The following is a 21273-nucleotide window of genomic DNA, read 5'->3' as shown; positions in this document are numbered from 1 at the left end:
CCAAGTTGGTGCTACTAGTATTAGTTTGAGTTTGTCTTGACTCAATTTGTTTACTAGATACGGAAGGAGTGGGAGAGGGGGAAAGGCGTAAGCAAATATCCCTGACCAACTCATCCATAACGCATTGCCCTTAGAGTGAGGGTGTGGGTACCTGGATGCGAAGTTTTGGGATTTTGCGTTTTCTTTTGTTGCGAATAAGTCTATTTGCGGTGTTCCCCAGTTTTAAAAGTAGGTTTGCAGTATCTGGGGATGAAGTTCCCATTCGTGTATTTGTTGGTGATCGACAGATTGTCGGCAAACTGGTTTTGAATTCCTGGGATGTATTGTGCTATTAGGCTAATGTGATTGTGAGTCGCTGAATGCTAAATCTTCTGTGCTAAGAGACACAGCTGTGATGAGTGTGTCCCTCCCTGTTTGTTTAGGTAATACATTGTTGTCATGTTGTCTGTTTTGACAAGAATATGTTTGTGGGCTATTAACGGTTGAAATGCTTTCAATGCTATAAACACTGTTAGTAGTTCTAGTTGATTTATATGAAGTTGTCTTTGTTGAGTGTCCCATTGTCCCTGGATGCTGTGTTTGAGGTGTGCTCCCCACCCTACCATGGAAGCATCTGTTGTGATCACGTATTGTGGCACTAGGTCCTGGAAAGGCCGCCCTTGGTTTAAATTTATAGGATTCCACCATTGAAGCGAGGAGTGTGTTTGGCGGTTTATCAACACTAGATCTTGAAGTTGACCCTGTGCTTGTGTCCATTGTGTCGCTAGACACTGTTGTAAGGGCCGCATGTGTAACCTTGCGTTTGGGACAATGGCTATGCATGAAGACATCATGCTTAGAAGTTTCATCACAAACCTTACTTGATACTGTTGATTTGGGTGCATGCTTTGTACTACGTTTTGGAATGTTTGTACCCTTTGTGGACTTGGAGTGGCAATCCCTTTTTCTGTGTTGATTGTTGTGCCTAAGTACTGTTGTATTTGACACGGTTGTAAGTGTGATTTTACGTAGTTTATTGAGAACCCTAGCTTGTGAAGGGTTTCTAGGATGTATTTTGTGTGTTGAAGACACTGTTTCTGAGTGCTGGTTTTTATTAACCAATCGTCTAGGTACGGGAATATGTGTATGTGCTGTCTTCTGATATGTGCAGCTACTACTGCAAGGCATTTCGTAAATACCCTTGGTGCTGTAATTAAAAAAAGAAAGGGGAGGTGATTGAGTGTAAGGCGCATCCACCCTCATAAATAGCTGTTTGTTGTATCTCGTGGTATACGGTGCAATTACTAAGGTTATACCTTCCAATAACCCTAACCTAGTAACATAATGTTACCCCAAAGTACATATAAAGTAATCGCACACGTAAACAAATTATACTCAGTTTTTCTTAATATGAAAAAGTATAATCAATCTTATTAAATCCAATTAGTAAGCATTCGTTACAGCAAATGATATCATACACATTCTAAATTGTATCAGAGTTAAACGTTCTTAATGTCCATAGTCCAAATCAAAAAAGTCATAACTTCAATTAGAATCCAGAAGAAGATCCAAGCTTATCTCAAGAGTTCTTTCACGTTTCAATCCTTCCAAAAATGTCCACTAAATTGTTCGTCCGTCTGTCCGTCAACACGTGTTTCATCCGGGGAGTACCCCTGGATTTCATCAGGACCCCCTTGCAAAATGCTCCAATTATCTATATTGTTGCTTTGTTCCCCTATTCTTTCTCATCTGTCGATGAATTCACTTATGCAATCCTTTTAAGTTGTAATATACTCAATTTTCCGTTTAGTATGTTCTCCTGCCGATAGTGTAGCTTGTTTCGAGCGAGTATGCTGTAGTTATCCAGAATAGTAACAATTTGAATTGGTAGTGTACTCCTTGGATTACAAACCTTAAGTATTTCCTGTGGGAAGGATGTATGGGTATATGGAAGTAAGCATCCTTGAGGTCTAATGTTGACATGTAGTCCTGTTTGAGCAAGGGAATCACGTCTTGAAGTGTCACCATGTGAAACTGATCTGATTTGATGTAAAGATTTAGTGTTCTGAGATCTAAGATGGGTCTCAGTGTTTTGTCCTTTTTTGGTATTAGAAAATACAGGGAATAAACACCTGTTCCTTTCTGATGGTTGGGCACTAGTTCTATTGCCTCTTTTTGTAATAACGCTTGGACTTCTAGTTGTAATAGATCCAAGTGCTGTTTGGACATGTGTGCTTTTGGAGGCACATTTGGTGGTAATTGTAGGAATTCTATGCAATAACCATGTTGGATAATGGCTAGGACCCACGAGTCCATAGTTATGTCTTCCCAATTTTTGTAATAATTTGTGAGTCTTCCCCCCCCCCCCCACTGGTGTTGTGTTGGGGATTTGTGACATTGGAGTCACTGTTTAGGGGTTTTTGGGCTTTGGAATTTCCCTCTTGTTTTAGGAAACTGTCCACCCCTATATTGACCCCGAAAACCTCCTCTTTGGTATTTGCCCTGGTATGTGGGTCTGGCCTGTGAGGTTGAAGGTTCTGTGCTTTGGGCTCGAAACCCCCCTCTAAAGTGTGGCTTCCTAAAGGTGCCTCTGCTCTGTGGGGAGTAAAGCGTGCCCATGGCTTTGGCCGTGTCCGTGTCTTTCTTTAGATTTTCTATAGCTGTATCCACCTCCGGCCCAAACAACTGTTGTCCATTAAAAGGCATATTAAGCACAGCCTGCTGGATCTCTGGCTTAAATCCGGAGGTGCATAGCCATGCGTGTCTCCGAATAGTGACCGCCGTGTTCACTGTTCTGGCGGCTGTGTCCGCTGAGTCCATAGCCAATCGTATCTGGTTGTTGGAGATACTTTGGCCCTCCCCTACCACTTGTTGTGCATGCTTTTGAAACTCTTTGGGAAGATGTTCAATGAAATGCTGCATTTCGTCCCAATGAGCCCTGTCATATCTTGCCAATAAAGCTTGGGAATTGGCAATACGCCATTGATTGGCTGTTTGTGCTGCAACCCATTTTTCCTGCTGCATCAAACTTTTGACTTTCTTTGTCGGGTGGTGCTGCATCCCCAGAAGTCGGTGAGTTTGCCCTTTTCCGGGCTGCCCCTACTACCACAGAGTCAGGTGTTAGTTGTTGCGTGATGTACACAGGGTCCGTAGGGGGAGGTTTGTACTTCTTCTCCCCCCTAGGTGTGATGGCTCTGCCTTTGAAGGGGTCTTGAAACACCTGTTTCGCGTGTTTTAACATGGCTGGTAACATAGGCAGACTCTGTGTTGATGACAGGGTAGTGAATAAAAAGTCATCCTTTATAGGTTCTGCATGCAGTGCTACATTGTGTAAAGTAGCTGCTCTGGACACCACCTGCGTGTAAGCAGTACTGTCTTCTGGTGGTGATGGTCTTGCCGGGTAGCAATCCAGACTATTGTCAGATACTGGTTCATCATATAGATCCCATGCATCTGGGTCATCCTGGCTCATCCATGTGTGCGTTGGTGATTGCATCATTGGGGGTGTTGCAATTGGTGACAGTTGTGGTGAGTGCTGTGGTGATGGCTGTGGAGAAAAACACGGTGGAGTTTTTTCTTTAGCCACTTTTGCTTTTGGCTATTTTTCGGTTTCTTGGAAAGCGAGTTTCCGTTTCATTTTAATTGGGGGAAGAGTTCTTATTTTCCCTGTGTCTTTCTGAATATGGAGCCTTTTTGTGTATAGTCTGTGTAGGAAGTTAGCTCTGTATGTGCTATTTCAAAGTAAGGAATAGCATGCACAGAGTCCAAGGGTTCCCCTTAGAGGTAAGATAGTGGCAAAAAGAGATAATACTAATGCTCTATTTTGTGGTAGTGTGGTCGAGCAGTAGGCTTATCAAAGGAGTAGTGTTAAGCATTTGTTGTACATACACACAGGCAATAAATGAGGAACACACACTCAGAGACAATTCCAAGCCAATAGGTTTTTGTTATAGAAAAATATCTTTTCTTAGTTTATTTTAAGAACCACAGGTTCAAATTCTACATGTAATATCTCATTTGAAAGGTATTGCAGGTAAGTACTTTAGGAACTTTGAATAATTACAGTAGCATATATACTTTTCACATAAAACACAAATAGCTGTTTTAAAAGTGGACACAGTGCAATTTTCACAGTTCCTGGGGGAGGTAAAGTAATGTTAGTTTTAGCAGGTAAGTAAATCACCTACAGGTTTCAGTTTTGGGTCCAAGGTAGCCCACCGTTGGGGGTTCAGAGCAACCCCAAAGTTACCACACCAGCAGCTCAGGGCCGGTCAGGTGCAGAGGTCAAAGAGGTGCCCAAAACACACAGGCTTCAATGGAGAGAAGGGGGTGCCCCGGTTCCAGTCTGCCAGCAGGTAAGTACCCGCGTCTTCGGAGGGCAGACCAGGGGGGTTTTGTAGGGCACCAGGGGGGACACTAGTCCACACAAAAAGTACACCCTCAGCAGCGCGGGGGCGGCCGGGTGCAGTGTGCAAACACGCGTCAGGTTTCCAATGGGAGTCAATGGGAGACCAAGGGGTCTCTTCAGCGGTGCAGGCAAGGGGGGGCTCCTTGGGGTAGCCACTACCTGGGCAAGGGAGAGGGCCTCCTGGAGGTCACTCCTGCACAGGAGTTCCGTTCCTTCAGGTGCTGGGGGCTGCGGGTGCAGGGTCTTTTCCAGCCGTCGGGATTTTAGAGTCAGGCAGTCGCGGTCAGGGGGAGCCTCAGGATTCCCTCTGCAGGCGTCACTGTGGGGGCTCAGGGGGCACAACTTTGGTTACTCACGGTCTCGGAGTCGCCGGAGGGTCCTCCCTGAGGTGTTGGTTCTCCACCAGTCGAGTCGGGGTCACCGGGTGCAGTGTTGCAAGTCTCACGCTTCTTGCGGGGAGTTGCAGGGGTCTTTAAATCTGCTCCTCTGTAACAAAGTTGCAGTCTTTTTGGAGCAGTGCCGCTGTCCTCGGGAGTTTCTTGTCTTTCTTGAAGCAGGGCAGTCCTCTGAGGATTCAGAGGTCGCTGGTCCTGGGGAAAGCGTCGCTGGAGCAGGTTTCTTTAGAAGGCAGGAGACAGGCCGGTAGGTCTCGGGCCAAAGCAGTTGGTGTCTTCTTTTCTTCTTCTGCAGGGGTCTTTCAGCTCAGCAGTCCTCTTCTTCTTGTAGTTGCAGTAATCTAAATTCTTAGGTTCAGGGGGAGCCCTTAAATACTAAATTTAAGGGCGTGTTTAGGTCTGGGGGGTTATTAGCCAATGGCTACTAGCCCTGAGGGTGGGTACACCCTCTTTGTGCCTCCTCCCTGAGGGGAGGGGGGCACATCCCTAATCCTATTGGGGGAATCCTCCATCTGCAAGATGGAGGATTTCTAAAAGTCAGAGTCACCTCAGCTCAGGACACCTTAGGGGCTGTCCTGACTGGCCAGTGACTCCTCCTTGTTTTTCTCATTATCTCTCCTGGACTTGCCGCCAAAAGTGGGGGCTGTGTCCAGGGGGCGGGCATCTCCACTAGCTGGAGTGCCCTGGGGCATTGTAACACGAAGCTTGAGCCTTTGAAGCTCACTGCTAGGTGTTACAGTTCCTGCAGGGGGGAGGTGTGAAGCACCTCCACCCAGAGCAGGCTTTGTTTCTGTCCTCAGAGAGCACAAAGGCTCTCACCGCATGGGGTCAGAAACTCGTCTCTCAGCAGCAGGCTGGCACAGACTAGTCAGTCCTGCACTGAACAATTGGGTAAAATACAGGGGGTATCGCTAAGATGCCCTCTGTGTGCATTTTTTAATAAATCCAACACTGGCATCAGTGTGGGTTTATTATTCTGAGAAGTTTGATACTAAACTTCCCAGTATTCAGTGTAGCCATTATGGAGCTGTGGAGTTCGTTTTTGACAGACTCCCAGGCCATATACTCTTATGGCTACCCTGCACTTACAATGTCTAAGGTTTTGCTTAGACACTGTAGGGGCATAGTGCTCATGCACCTATGCCCTCGCCTGTGGTATAGTGCACCCTGGCTTAAGGCTGTAAGGCCTGCTGGAGGGGTGACTTACCTATGCCACAGGCAGTGTGGGGTTGGCATGGCACCCTGAGGGGAGTGCCATGTCGACTTAGTCATTTTCTCCCCACCAGCACACACAAGCTGGCATGCAGTGTGTCCGTGCTGAGTGAGGGGTCCCTAGCGTGGTATATGACATGCTGCAGCCCTTAGAGACCTTCCATAGCATCAGGGCCCTTGGTACCAGGGGTACCAGTTACAAGGGACTTACCTAGGTGACAGGGTTGAGCCAATTGTGGAAACAATGGTACATTTTAGGTGAAAGAACACTGGTGCTGGGGCCTGGTTAGCAGGGTCCCAGCACACTTCTCAGTCAAGTCAGTATCAGGCAAAAAGTGGGGGGTAACTGCAACAGGGAGCCATTTCTTTACAGTCTGGATCTCCCATTTCTAATTCTTGTACAAATTTATGGCATTGTAGTTGTGATTAAAGGCCTTGTTCTTCTGAATAGGAGCTTTGTTTCGGCTCCGAGGTTGGGCGTTTCGGCACCGGAACCTTTTCCGCAGTCTTTTAGCTCCAAAGCCACATTTTTCGGTTTCGGGGTGCCGATATCTCAGTGCAGAGTTTGGTGCCGAGTATACTCTGTGCCGGTATCTCGACCGGAGTCGGATGTCTTCGACACGTGTGTGCCCTTTTTCAGTGCCGATGGTTGGTCACCGTGCTTACAGGTTAAGCCATGGCCTGCCGGCAGTGGCGTCCCCTGGGCTTTCATTATTTTTGTGTGAGTTTTGGCCGGGGCAGTTTTACTCACGGTTTGTTGCCTCGCCGGCTGCTCACTTTCGGCCTCGTCCGAGTCCGAATCAGGAATGGAGAAAGTCATCTCTTCTTTGACGTCGTGGTGTCCTGCCGGCGTCAACGCCATTTGAAGCCTTCGAGCTCTCCGGCCCCGTAGCGTCTTCTTCGACTGAAATGCCCGACAGGCCTCGCAGGTATTCTCTTTGTGTTCGGGGGACAAACACAAATTACATACCATATGCTGGTCTGTATAAGGATACTTATTGTGGCATTCGGGGCAGAAGCGGAATGGGGTCCGTTCCATGAGCCTTGAAGACGCACGCGGTCGGGCCGGAGCTCTTCTTTTCTTCAGTGTCGATCTGCTATTACTAACCCGATACTGAACGCAAACAATACCGTCTAATTTTCCGAGATTTAACTAACTTTCCGAACCGAAACACAGAGCGAAGAGGAATACGCCCGAACCCGATGGTGGAAAGAAAACAATCTAAGATGGAGTCGACACCCATGCGCAATGGAGCCGAAAGGGGAGGAGTCTCTTGATCTCGTGACTCGAAAAGGCTTCTTTGAAGAAAAACAACTTGTAACACTCCGAGCCCAGCACTAGATGGCAGGATAATGCACAGCATGTGTATGAAAATAGGTTTCTTACCTGTAACTGTGGTTCTCCAGTATTGGTATCTTTCATAGATTCACATGCTTGAATCATTACCCGTTGTCGAAGTGGGTTCCCATGGTACATAGAAAGCAATAAATAGATAAAAAAATCCTTTTTTTTTTCATTGTAGTCAACAGGAAAAAAACATTCACTTTTACAACTATCAGCCTCATTAGAAAAAGCCCAAACTTCAGCCAATCAGGCGAGACCACCCCTTTAGAATCCTCAGCACAGAGGCTCAGTCTCTCAGATTTCTCCGCACTAGTGATTAGAAGAAAGAAAATAAAAGAGGTGAGCCCCCATGGGGAGGAGGGTGGGTCGCATGTGAATCTAAGAAAGATACCAATACTGGAGAACCACAGTTACAGGTAAGTAACTTATTTTCTTCTCCAGTATTGGGGTATCTTTCATAGATTCACATGCTTGAATCAGAGTAGTCAGCAGTAAGAAAGATGGTTGAGTTCTGAAACACCAGAAGCATGCCTGCTCACAATTCATCCTATATGGACTCATATAGGTAGTTAAATATGCTCATTAACATTCTAAAAGATTATATATATATATATATATATATATATATATATATATATATATATACACACATATATATACAGACACACATACATATATAGATATATATGGATATAGCTACATGAAAAATATCAGTCTGGTAATACATAGAGGATGGAGGGTAAAGAGATTATTGGCTCACCTTATGCAAATAAATTACGTAACACTGCTTGTCCTACCACGGCATCCATCCTGTCAATAGCTTCCAGGCAGTAGTGCTGGGTAAAGGTGTGGGCACGTGTCCACGTTGCCGCTCTGCAGATCTGGTTTAGAGGGACTCCTGCGAATAGAGCTGCCGAAGTGGATACCGCTCTAGTGGAGTGCGCTCTGACATTGGACAATAATGGCTTCCCTGCGAACTGGTGGCAGAGTTGTATGGTAGAAGAGATCCAGCGTGCTATGGTCTGCTTGTTAACGGCCTTGCCTTTATTGATCCGTCCATAGCTAATAAACAGTTGTTCAGATTTACGAAAACTGCTAGTCCTTTGTATATAGAATTTTAAACATTGTTCAATGTCTAGAGAATGTAATGCCCGCTCTGCTGGAGTTCGCGGATTTGGAAAAAAATGTTCTCAAAACCACCGGCTCATTTAAATGAAGTCGATGGAACCTTGGGGATCAAGTTTGGATTAGTTCTTAGAATGACCACCTCTGATTTGAATTGGAGAAAAGGTGGTGAGACTGTGAAAGCCTGGATATCGCTAACCCTCTTCGCGGAAGTGAGGGCCAGAAGGAGGGCTGTTTTCAAAGAAATATATTTCAGGTCTGCCTTATGAATGGGCTCAAACGGATGCTTCATCAATTGGGAGAGCACAATATTTAAATGCCATGGAGGTGGAGGACGGTGAATCGGCGGGAACATCCTGAACAAACCTTTTAGAAATTGCTTTATTATCCTGGATGACCATAAAGATGGTGAGTGTGATGTTCGTCGGAAACGGGATATAGCAGCGAGGTGGACCCTGATAAACGAATGGGAAAGGCCTGATTTCGCTAAATGCAACAGATATGGAAGGGTCTGTTCAGGAGAGGACTTCAGAGGGTGAACGTTAGAAGTTGAACACCATATGCAGAACCTCTTCCACTTGAAATTATACATCCTGTTTGTAGATTGAGCTCTGGCACAGGCAAGTACCTCCCTGCAGTCTGAAGGGATATCTAGGCCGTCAAATTCATAGAATTCAGGAGCCAGGCTGATAATCGCAGAGAAGTCGGGTTGAGATGACGGACCTGCCCCTGATTCGTTGTTAACAAGTCTGGCATTGTTCTCAGCCGTATGTGAGGCTGCTCCGAGAGCAATAGAAGTTCTGTGAACCAAAACTGGCATGGCCATTTGGGAGCAATCAATAGAAGCCGGCATGGTTCCCTCTTCATTTTCTGCAGAAGTCTTGGGATGAGTGGAAGCGGGGGAAAAGCGTATGGATAAATCCCTGACCATTTGATCAAAAACGCATTCCCCTTTGATCCTTTTTGCGGTCGCCAGCTTGCAAAGTGTTGGCATTTTTTGTGGTCTCTGGTCGCAAACAGATCCAGACTGGGCTTGCCCCAACGACGAAAGAGGCGGTTGAGAACTTTCTGATTGAGTTCCCATTCATGACAGCTGGTTCGAGTCCTGCTTAAGGCATCTGCCCAGGTGTTGGAAATCCCCGGGAGATGTTCCGCTCTGATCGAGATCTGATGCTGAATCACCCAATGCCACAGTTTCTGAGCTTCTAGCGACAATGCCTGCGATCTCGTACCCCCCTGTTTGTTGAGGTAATGCAGGACTGTGGTGTTGTCTGTTCTTATCAACACTGAGGAACCCCTGATGTTGGTGAGGAAGGACTTGAGTGCAGAAGATGGATTTCTGGACCTTCTCTGAGCTGCCTGCGATATGACCCAATCTGGCTTAGGGTGACTAACCAAACATGCGGGAGAATTGTCCGGTGCTTTGTATTTCTTTTCAAGTCTTGGTAACACTGCTGATATAGAAGATGGAGTCTGCATGACTTTAAGCCCCTCTTCCCAAATGAAGTCAACAATGGGTATAGCTCTTACTGACTTCCTAGTATCCTCTTTGAAGTCATATAGGAAACAGTCTGACTGCTTTGATATTATTGGCAGTTGAAATCTTTTTGCAGCTCTTTCCATCACACTGTGAAAACCACCAATGTCCTGCGGTGGAGAGTCCACTGGTGTTGGCGTAGAAGGAGATGGTGTTTGAATCTGATATTCATCCCATTCTGGAATGATTGAGTCAGTGTCCTGAATTTCACCTTCTTCCTGCTCATCCTCTCACGAAGGTGGATCAACATCCTGTCCAGATGAAGGACCTGGGACAGGTTCCGTAGAATCCGATGGCCGAACAGGAGTGGATATCGGCATATGCAGAGGTTGTACCGGGGTAGAGGAGCCAGGTGGAGGAAATCTAGAATAATAGTCCTGCATCATTTGCTGTAGATTGGCTATCAAAGAAACAGGCATCTGAATCGTTTGCTCCTGCTGCTCTTGATGTTGTATGTGTCTCTGCTGCTGCTGATCTAAATAGAGCTGGTCACTTTCCTCTTCATCCTCCTCCTGACATTTAATACGTAGTTCTGAGGGGCTAGGCGCAACCGGGAAAAAACCGTCATCTGAATATACATCATCTTCCGCCTCCTCATCAGCAAAGAGATGCTGTGGAGGTACTGGTGTGACTTTACTAGGTGATGTATGAAACGGTAGTAGGAGAGAAGATTTACTTTTTATTGGCAGAATCCTCTGAGGTAGGTAAGGAGATGGTCCATAATGCTTGGGTATAGGTTCATGATATTGAGCCGTCGACGGAGTCGTCGTCGACGGTACGTTCGTCGATGGTGTTCTCATCGACAGTGAAGGCGTCGACGGAGCCGTCGATAGCGGTGCCGTCATCGGCGGTGTGAGCGTCAACAGAGTTGCCGTCGACGGTGCCAGTGTCGATGAAGTTGCCGTCGACGGGGCTGCCTCCGACGGAGGTGTCGTCGACGTTGTGTGTTGTCGACGGAGTAGTCGCCTCTGAGGGCAAATTCAATTGCCACGCCGTCGGTGGGATCGTCGACTAAGAGCTCTGGAGCTTACCCGTCGATGAGTGCGTCGACGATAGAGACTTCACCTTCTTACCCGTCGACGGTCTATTTGTGATCTTTAAGGTGTGAGCAGGTGAGGGACCGTATTTTAAGCTCACCGTTATAGTTGTAGATGATAGCGGAGATGAAGTAACAATCATTGGTGACGACGGAGACGTAAATGTGGCCATAGCTGTTGTCGATGAAGGAAGACCTGCCGCCGACAATGCGCTCGTCGACGGTGCCGTCAACGGTGTGGACATCCTGGACGTTGACGGTGGTAGGGAACTTGAAGATTTTTTGAGCTTCTTTGAGGTGGTAGAAGGAGTAAATGGCTCTGAACAAACCTTACCACCATGTTCCCTGGATGTTGATGCATGTTCCTCAGGTCTATCCTTAAACGCATGCAGCTTCTTAGCTAACTTACTGCTCTTGGGGGAGAAACTCTCCACAGACTTTTTCCTCTTCTTTGAGGCCACTGATGTGTCGCTGTCCTCCTCCTCAGAGAAAACTTCTCTGGATTTTCGTTTCTGAAGCCAAAGTAGGAGCCTGGCTTCTCTGACTCAGAGTCTTGTTCGGAAAAAGTCCTGCAGATTTTACAGTCTTTGACCTTATGCTCTGGATGGAGACAGTATATGCAGTCCTTGTGAGGGTCCTCACAATGAAGCCTTAACTTTCCACAGGTACCACAAGGTCTAAACAAACCTTTTCTTGCTGTAGACATGATGGAAGAGGTACTACAGCAAAGTTAAGAGTGAAAGCTGAATAATATCTCTTGAAGAGAAAGTAAACTGAGCAGAGCTCAAGGAGACTCCCTTACACACGACGTGCGGTAGAAAATCTGAGAGACTGAGCCTCTGTGCTGAGGATTCTAAAGGCGTGGTCTCGCCTGATTGGCTGAAGTTTGGACTTTTTCTAATTAGGCTGATAGTTGTACAAGTGAATGTGTTTTTTCCTATTGATTACAATGAAAAAAAAATATATATATATATTTTTTATCTAATTATTGCTTTCTATGTACCGTGGGACTCCCACTTCGACGACGGGGAATGATTCAAGCATGTGAATCTATGAAAGATACCCCAATACTGGACAACTGCAGCTATACATGCCATCGAACATATATATGGAAAATGTCACTTACCCAGTGTACATCTGTTCGTGGCATGAGACGCTGCAGATTCACATGCTGTGCATATCCCGCCATCTAGTGTTGGGCTCGGAGTGTTACAAGTTGTTTTTCTTCGAAGAAGTCTTTTCGAGTCACGAGATCGAGGGACTCCTCCCATTTCGCCTCCATTGCGCATGGGCTTCGACTCCATCTTAGATTGTTTTCCCCGCAGAGGGTGAGGTTATATTTACAATATTTCAAATGTACAAGTTTAATTAGTCAACTTAAAACGGCCACCGGCTCCCGGGGAGGTGGGAGGGCGCATGTGAATCTGCAGGGTCTCATGCCACGAACAGATGTACACTGGGTAAGTGACATTTTCCGTTCGATGGTATGTGTAGCTGCAGATACATAGTAAGCAGTTATCTCCCCTAAAGCGGTGATTTAGCCTGTAGGAGTTAAAGTTGTCTGAAATAATGTTCTTAGTACTGCTTGTCCTACTGTGGCTTGTTGTGTTAACACATCCACGCAGTAATGTTTAGTAAAGGTATGAGGCGCAGACCATGTGGTGCCTTACATATTTCTGTAATTGGTATATTTCCTAGAAAGGCCATTGTGGTGCCTTTCTTTCTAGTGGAGTGTGCCTTTGGTGTAACAGGCAGTTCTCTTTTAGCTTTAACATAACAGGTTTGAATACATTTAACTATCCATTTGGCAATGCCCTGTTTGGATATTGGATTCCCTGTATGCGGTTTTTGGTAAGCTACAAACAATTGTTTTGTTTTGCGAAACTGTTAGTTCTATCAATGTAGTACATTAGAGCTCTTTTGATGTCTAACGTATGTCATGCTCTTTCAGCTACAGAGTCTGGTTGTGGAAAGAACACTGGGAGTTCCACAGTTTGGTTTAAGTGGAACGGTGATATAACCTTTTGCAAAGATTTTGGATTTGTGCGTAGAACCACCTTATGTTTGTGTATTTGTATAAAGGGTTCTTGTATGGTAAAGGCTTGTATTTCACTCACTCTTCTGAGGGATGTGATAGCTATTAGAAAGGCTACTTTCCAGGTTAAGTATTGCATTTCGCAAGAGTGCATGGGTTCGAATGGTGGACCCATGAGTCGCGTTAATACAATATTGAGGTTCCACGAAGGAACTGGTGGTGTTCTTGGTGGAATGATCCTTTTTAGACGCTCCATAAATGCTTTTATGACTGGGATTCTAAATAGTGAAGTTGAATGTGTAATTTGCAGATATGCTGAAATTGCTGTGAGATTTATTTTAATGGACGAAAAAGCTAAGTTTGGTTTTTGTAAGTGTAGTAAGTAGCTTACAATGTCTTTTGCGGAAGCGTGTAATGGTTGAATTTGATTAATTTGACAGTAATAAACAAATTGTTTCCATTTATTTGCGTAGCAATGTCTTGTAGTAGGTTTTTTAGCTTGTTTGATGACCTCCATACATTCTTGTGTAAGGTCTAGGTGTCCGAATTCTAAGACTTCAGGAGCCAGATCGCTAGATTGAGTGATGCTGGACTCGGGTGTCTGATCTGCTCTTTGTGTTGAGTTAACAGATCTGGTCTGTTTGGTAGTTTGATATGAGGCACTACTGACAGGTCTAGTAATGTCATGTACCAAGGTTGTCGTGCCCAAGTTGGTGCTATTAGTATTAGTTTGAGTTTGTTTTGACTCAATTTGTTTACAAGATAGGGAAGGAGTGGGAGAGGGGGAGGGGGAAAAGCGAAAGCAAATATCCCTGACCAACTCATCCATAACGCATTGCCTTTGGAGTGAGGCTGTGGGTACCTGGATGCGAAGTTTTGGCATTTTGCGTTTTCTTTTGTTGCAAATAGGTCTATTTGCAGTGTTCCCCACTTTTGGAGGTAGGTTTGCAGTATCTGGGGATGAATCTCCCATTCGTGGATTTGTTGGTGATCTCGACTGAGATGGTCTGCCAATTGGTTTTGAATTCCTGGGATGTATTGCGCTATTAGGTGAATGTGATTGTGATTCGCCCAATGCCAAATCTTCTGTGCTAAGAGACACAGTTATGATGAGTGTGTGCCTCCCTGTTTGTTTAAGTAATACATTGTCGTCATGTTGTCTGTTTTGACAAGAATGTGTTTGTGGGTTATTATTGGCTGAAATGCTTTCAACGCTAGAAACACTGCTAGTAACTCTAGCTGATTTATATGAAGTTGTTTCTGCTGAGTGTCCCATTGTCCCTGGATGCTGTGTTGGTTGAGATGTGCTCCCCATCCTACCAGGGAAGCATCTGTTGTGATTTCGTATTGAGGCACTGGGTCTTGGAAAGGCCGCCCTTGGTTTAAATGTACATGATTCCACCATTGAAGCGAGGTGTGTGTTTGGCGGTCTATCAACACTAGATCTTGAAGTTGACCCTGTGCTTGTGTCCATTGTTTTGCTAGGCACTGTTGTAAGGGCCACATGTGTAATCTTGCGTTTGGGACAATGGCTATGCATGAGGACATCATGCCTAGTAGTTTCATCACTAATTTTACCTGATACTTTTGGTTTGGGTGCATGCTTTGTATTACGGTTTGGAATGCTTGTACCCTTTGTGGACTTGGAGTGGCAATCCCTTTTTTTGTGTTGATTGTTGCTCCTAAGTACTGTTGTATTTTGTAAGTGTGATTTTTGGTAGTTTAGTGAGAACCCTAGTTTGTGAAGGGTTTCTATGACGTATTTTGTATGACGAAGACACTGTTTCTGGGTGTTGGTTGTGATTAACCAATCGTCTAGATAGGGGAATACGTGTATGTGCTGTCTTCTGATATGAGCCGTCTTCTGATATTTGCCGCTACTACTGCAAGGCATTTTGTAAATACCCTTGGTGCTGTTGTTATTCCGAATGGTAACACTTTGAACTGGTAATGTACTCCGTGGAATACAAACCTTAAGTATTTCCTGTGTGAAGGATGTATGGGTATATGGAAGTATACATCTTTGAGATCCAATGTGGTCATGTAATCTTGTTGTTTGAGTAAGGTGATTACGTCTTGAAGTGTTACCATGTGAAAGTGATCTGACTTGATGTAAAGATTTAGTGTTCTGAGATCTATAGGTCTTAGAGATTTGTCCTTTTTGAGTATGAGAAAGTACAGGGAGTAAACCCCTGTGCCTTTTTGATGACTGGGTACTAGTTCTATTGCCTCTTTTTGTAACAATGCTTGGACTTCTATTTGTAATAGATCCATGTGTTGTTTGGACATGTTGTGTGCTTTTGGTGGCACATTTGGTGGTAATTGTAGGAATTCTATGCAATAGCAATGTTGGATGATGGCTAGGACCCACGAGTCCGTTGTTATTTCCTCCCAATTTTGGTAAAAATATGTTAGTCTCCACCCCCATTGGTGTTACGTGTTGGGGATTTGTGACACTGAAGTCACTGTTTGTTTTGAGGGGTCTTGGGACTTTGGAACTTCCCTCTAGTCTTAGGGAACTGTCCCCCTCTGTACTGTCCCCGAAAGCCTCCCCTCTGATAATGGCTCTGGTATGTGGGCCTAGTTTGTGAAGTTGAGGGTTCTGTTGTTTGAGCCCGAAACCCCCCTCTAAACGGTGTTTTCCTAAAAGTGCCTCTGTTCTGTGGGGAGTAGAGCGTGCCCATGGCCTTGGCCGTATCAGTATCTTTCTTCAACTTTTCGATAGCAGTGTCCACTTCCGGCCGAAACAGTTGCTGTCCATTAAACGGCATATTAAGCACAGCCTGTTGGATTTCGGGCTTGAATCCTGAGGTGCGCAGCCATGCAAGTCTCCGAATTGTCACCGCTGTATTTACAGTCCTTGCAGCGGTGTCTGCTGCATCCATTGCGGAGCGTATCTGGTTATTTGAGATACTTTGGCCTTCTTCTACCACCTGTTGTGCACGTTTTTGGAATTCTTTGGGCAGATGTTCAATAAAGTGTTGCATTTCGTCCCAGTGGGCTCTGTCATATCTTGACAGCAAAGCCTGCGAATTCGCAATGCGCCATTGAATGGCTGCTTGTGCTGCTACTCTTTTTCCCGCTGCGAACTTGCGACTTTCTTTATCGGGTGGTGGTGCATCCCCGGAGGTGTGTGAATTCGCCCTTTTCCGTGCTGCGCCAACTACTACAGAGTCCGGTGTGAGTTGCTGCGTAATGTACATAGGGTCTGTTGGTGGAGGCTTGTACTTTTTCTCCACCCTAGGAGTAATAGCCCTGCCTTTCACGGGTTCCTGAAATATTTCCTTTGCGTGCTTTAACATTCCAGGTAGCATTGGAAGACTCTGGTACTGACTATGTGTAGATGACAGAGTGTTAAATAAAAAGTCATCCTCCATTGGTTCAGCGTGCACAGTGTGACGTTGTGAAAGGCAGCTGCTCTGGACACCACCTGCGTGTAAGCAGCACTGTCTTCAGGTGGTGATGGTCTCGCTGGGTAACAGTCAGGACTATTATCTGACACAGGTGCATCGTAAAGATCCCATGCATCTGGGTCATCTTGGCTCATGCTTGTGTGTGTTGGAGACTGCACCATCGGTGGGCTAGCGACAGGTGAGGATTGCGGTGAGCGTTGAGGTGATGGTGGCAGAGTTACTTTTTTTGCCACCTTTGCTTGTGGTGGTTTATCCTTTTCTTGGAAAGCCAGTTTCCTTTTCCTCCTTATAGGAGGGAGAGTTCTTATCTTCCCTGTTTCCTTTTGGATATGGAGCCTTCTCTGTGTATAATCTGGCTCCCCTGCCTCTAGTCCCTGTCCGAATCTATGACTCTGCAATTGTGTGGAAAGCCCTTGCTCTTCCGTGTATGAACTTGTTTTCGGCTCCGAAGCCGGATGTTTCGGGATCGAACATTTTCCACCATTCTTTTCGGCTCCGAAGCCACTTTTTTGTGTTTCGGTGTTCCGATCTCTCGGTGCAGAGTAGTCTTGGTGCTGGTATCTCGATGTCGAGATTGTTCTGACCCGGTGTCTCGGGGTCAAGTCTTTTCTGTGCCGGTACCTCGACCGGAGTCGGATGACTTCGACACATGCGTGCCCTTTTTCGGTGCCGATGGACGGTCACTGAGTTTCTGGGTTAAGCCATGGCCTGCCGGCGGTGGCGTCCCCTGGGCTTTGATTTTCCGTGAGTTTTGGCTGGGGCGGTTTTACTCACGGTTTTCGCCGTCTGTTCTGTTTCGCCCTCGTCCGAGTCAGCAATGGAGAAGGTTTCTTCTTCCTCCAAGTCTTGGTGTCCTGACGCCATTTGAAGTCTTCTCGCTCTCTGGTCCCTCAGCGTTTTCCTCGATCGAAACGCTCGGCAGGCCTCACAGGTATCCTCTTTGTGTTCTGGAGACAAACACAAGTTACAGACCAAATGTTGATCTGTGTAAGGATACTTGTTGCATTTGGGGCAGAAGCGGAATGGAATCCGTTCCATTAGTCTTGTCGACGCACGTGGTCGGGCCGACCAGGCCCCGCCGGGGAACCGAAACCCCGAAGGGCCACCGGAGCTCTTCAAAATTCGGTGTCGATCTGTTAACTAACCCGATACCGAACGCAAACAATACTGTCAAATTTTTCTGATATCTAACTAATCTTCCGAACCGAAACATGGAGCGTAGAGGAACACGTCCGAACCAGGTGGCGGAAAGAAAACAATCTAAGATGGAGTCGACGCCCATGCGCAATGGAGCCGAAATGGGAGGAGTCCCTCGATCTCGTGACTCGAAAAGACTTCTTCGAAGAAAAACAACTTGTAACACTCCGAGCCCAACACCAGATGACGGGATATGCACAGCATGTGTATCTGCAGCTACACATGCCATCGAATATATATATATATATATATATATATATATATATATATATATATATATATATATATATATATATATATATATATATCTTCTGGCACCCTTTTTAAGTAAAGGATGAAGAATTGGGTCATTATAGCCAGGTCCTATAGGCTGCATAATATTTTTTCTTAAGTGCCTCTGCAGGCAAAGAAAGGCAAGCATCTACACTGAACATACACTGTGAAAAACTGCTCCGGGGTCCACGCATGTGGGTGGGACTATTCAGTCCTTACGACTATAATGGAAATCCCCTATGAGAGAAACCGCTGTTAAAAGTATCCATCAGAAAAGTCAACACTGACATGATTGGGTGTATTTTGGTGATGTTTCCCTGAACTAACCCATACATAACAATGATGTGTATCATATGGAACTATAACGGATTCATAATATCAGTCAACCCACTATAACCACTATCCTTTTCAGTTATCCAGCTTATATGCTGTAACTTTCAGATATCACCCTTAGCAGCTGCTTCTTTCAGGTAAAGATCACTCATTCTCTCCCACTCTTATCTTTTGTCATAACTCCTCAGTCCTTTCAAAATATCATTTTCTCCTAGTTTATGGACAATCACTTGTTCATGTAGATATAGCCAATTTTGGTGCATGTCCCAAATAACCACCTCCCCGCTCTTCCTCTACCACACAACCCGAAAATATTCTGGTACTCCCTGTGCATGTTGGTAACATCTTACTTAGAGCACAACATGAATATGGCACTTACTAAGCAGGTCTTGGTGACACCGAAGCACTTCGCATGGAACTGTCCATTCTTGGGCTGACATCTGGGGGCTGGGGTGGAATCAGGCTCTTTCTTACTGATAACCTGCAAGATAGAGGGGGTGAGAGGTACTGAAAACCTGTAGAGAAACAAAGGTTAAAATTGAGCATAAAGGAATTTAAGGTTGCACAAGCAGATCACAAACAAACTGCTTTGCCCAAGAAACTGTTACTGTGCATGACCAGTTCCCAGAAGAAGCCAAGATCAATAAAAATAAATCCTAGTGTTTGATTAAGCATTCCTTTTACTACATGGCTTCTAAATACAGTGACTGACTTGCAACTCCTACATATCTTCTTGACTCTGTCCACACCATTGGACGCAGAGCTAAATAACCATTTTTATATGCGACAGTGTCCACATTACTAAATTGGGAATATTTTACAGATGCATAAAATAGTTCAATCAAAAGAATGGGGGGTTGGGAGGGTGGTACGGAATCCACCATAAACATAGTTACGAAAGGTAACTTGTTCTGCTGATGGATAGGATGTAGGAAAGTGCCCTTTTTGGAACGGTTAACCCTCCCTCCCAACGTTTTGCCTGCTATTTATGCTGACTTAACTAAGAGTGTGCAGGGATCCTGCTAACCAGCCTCCAGCACCAGCGTTCTTTCCCAAAAACTGTACCATTGTTCCCACTATTTGCACACAGTTAAGTTCCATGTAAAAAGTACCTGTAGGAAAATGTCACTGTTGGCATGGTCACCCCCCCACTTTTTGACTAGTGATGATGCCAGCTTTGATTGGAAGTGTGCTGGGACCCTGCTAACCAGGCCCCAGCACCAGTGTTCTTTCCCCAAAACTGTACCTTGGTCGCCACAATTGCCACATCCCTGGCACACAGTTAAGCCCCTTGTAAAAGGTAAGCCTAGTACCAAGGGCCTTGTGGCCAGGGAAGGTCCCTAAGGGGTGCAGCATGAATTATGCTACCCTCAGGGTCCCCTCACTCAGTACATACACACTGCTTTGCAGCTTGTGTGTGCTAGTGGGGAGAAAAAAAAGTCGACATGGCACTCTCCTCAGAGTGCCATGCCCACAAACCACTGCCTGTGGCATAGGCAAATCCTCCCTCTAGCAGGCCTTACAGCCATAAGGCAGGGTGCACTATACCACAGGTGAGGGCATAGCTGCATGAGCAATATGCCCCTACAGTGTCTAGGTCCATTCTTAGACATTGTAAGTGCAGTGTGACCATATTACGTGCATGGACTGGAAGATTGTCATTACGAACTCCACAGATCCATGGTGGCTTCACTGAAGTCTGGGAAGTTTGGTATCACACTTCTCAGCACAATAAACCCACACAAATGACAGTATTGGATTTATTGAACAATGCACCCAGAGGACATCTTTGAGATGTCCTCTGTATTTTAGCCAAACTTCTAGTGCAGGACTGACTGGTCGGTGCCAGCGTGCCACTTTCAGATGAGTTTCTGACCACATGCGGAAAGAGCCATTGTACTACCTGTGGTCAGACACAAAGTCTGTACTGGGTGAAGGTGCTTCACACCTGTAGGAAAGTACCATCTTGCCTGGCATGTTACCCCCATTTTTCACTGTATATATGTTGTTTTAGTTGTATGTGTCACTGGGACCCTGCCAGCCAGGGCCCCAGTGCTCATAAGTGTGCCTGAATGTGTTACCTGTGTTATGACTAACTGTCTCACTGAGGCTCTGCTATCCAGAACCTCAGTGGTTATGCTCTCTCATTTCTTTCAAATTGTCACTAACAGGCTAGTGACCAATTTTACCAATTTACATTGGCATACTGGAACACCCTTATAATTCCCTAGTATATGGTACTGAGGTACCCAGGGTATTGGGGTTCCAGGAGATCCCTATGGGCTGCAGCATTTCTTTTGCCACCCATAGGGAGCTCTGACAATTCTTACACAGGCCTGCCACTGCAGCCTGAGTGAAATAACGTCCACGTTATTTCACAGCCATTTTACACTGCACTTAAGTAACTTATAAGTCACCTATATGTCTAACCTTTACCTGGTAAAGGTTAGGTGCAAAGTTACTTAGTGTGAGGGCACCCTGGCACTAGCCAAGGTGCCCCCACATTGTTCAGGGCCAATTCCCCGGACTTTGTGAGTGCGGGGACACCATTACACGCGTGGACTACATATAGGTCACTACCTATATGTGGCTTCACAATGGTAACTCCGAATATGGCCATGTAACATGTCTATGATCATGGAATTGCACCCTCTATGCCATCCTGGCATAGTTGGCACAATCCCATGATCCCAGTGGTCTGTAGCACAGACCCTGGTACTGCCAAACTGCCTTTCCCAGGGCAGTTGCCCTGCAGCTGCTGCCAACCCCTCAGACAGGTTTCTGCCCTCCTGGGGTCCAGCCAGGCTTGGCCCAGGAAGGCAGAACAAAGGACTTCCTCAGAGAGAGGGTGTTACACCCTCTCCCTTTGGAAAATGGTGTGAAGGCAGGGGAGGAGTAGCCTCCCCCAGCCTCTGGAAATGCTTTCATGGGCACAGATGGTGCCCATTTCTGCATAAGCCAGTCTACACCGGTTCAGGGACCCCT

At 45.8% G+C, this 21273-nt stretch overlaps 1 protein-coding gene across 4 annotated transcripts in view; it reads right to left on the bottom strand.

Annotated features, from left to right (window-relative positions):
* SAP130 (Sin3A associated protein 130) overlaps positions 1–21273 on the bottom strand; it is a 1096728-nt gene that overhangs the window by 610841 nt on the left and 464614 nt on the right. For all 4 annotated transcript variants that reach the window (XM_069213674.1, XM_069213675.1, XM_069213676.1 and 1 more), the window contains exon 15: positions 18668–18769. In XM_069213674.1, the coding sequence (XP_069069775.1) occupies positions 18668–18769 (102 nt within the window). The remainder of the gene's footprint in view (positions 1–18667; positions 18770–21273) is intronic.

Source organism: Pleurodeles waltl, chromosome 11 (assembly GCF_031143425.1).
Source record: "Pleurodeles waltl isolate 20211129_DDA chromosome 11, aPleWal1.hap1.20221129, whole genome shotgun sequence".
Taxonomy (NCBI): domain Eukaryota; kingdom Metazoa; phylum Chordata; class Amphibia; order Caudata; family Salamandridae; genus Pleurodeles; species Pleurodeles waltl.
The sequence above is the reverse complement of the archived record's forward strand: the minus strand, read 5'-3'. Positions and strand labels throughout refer to the sequence as shown.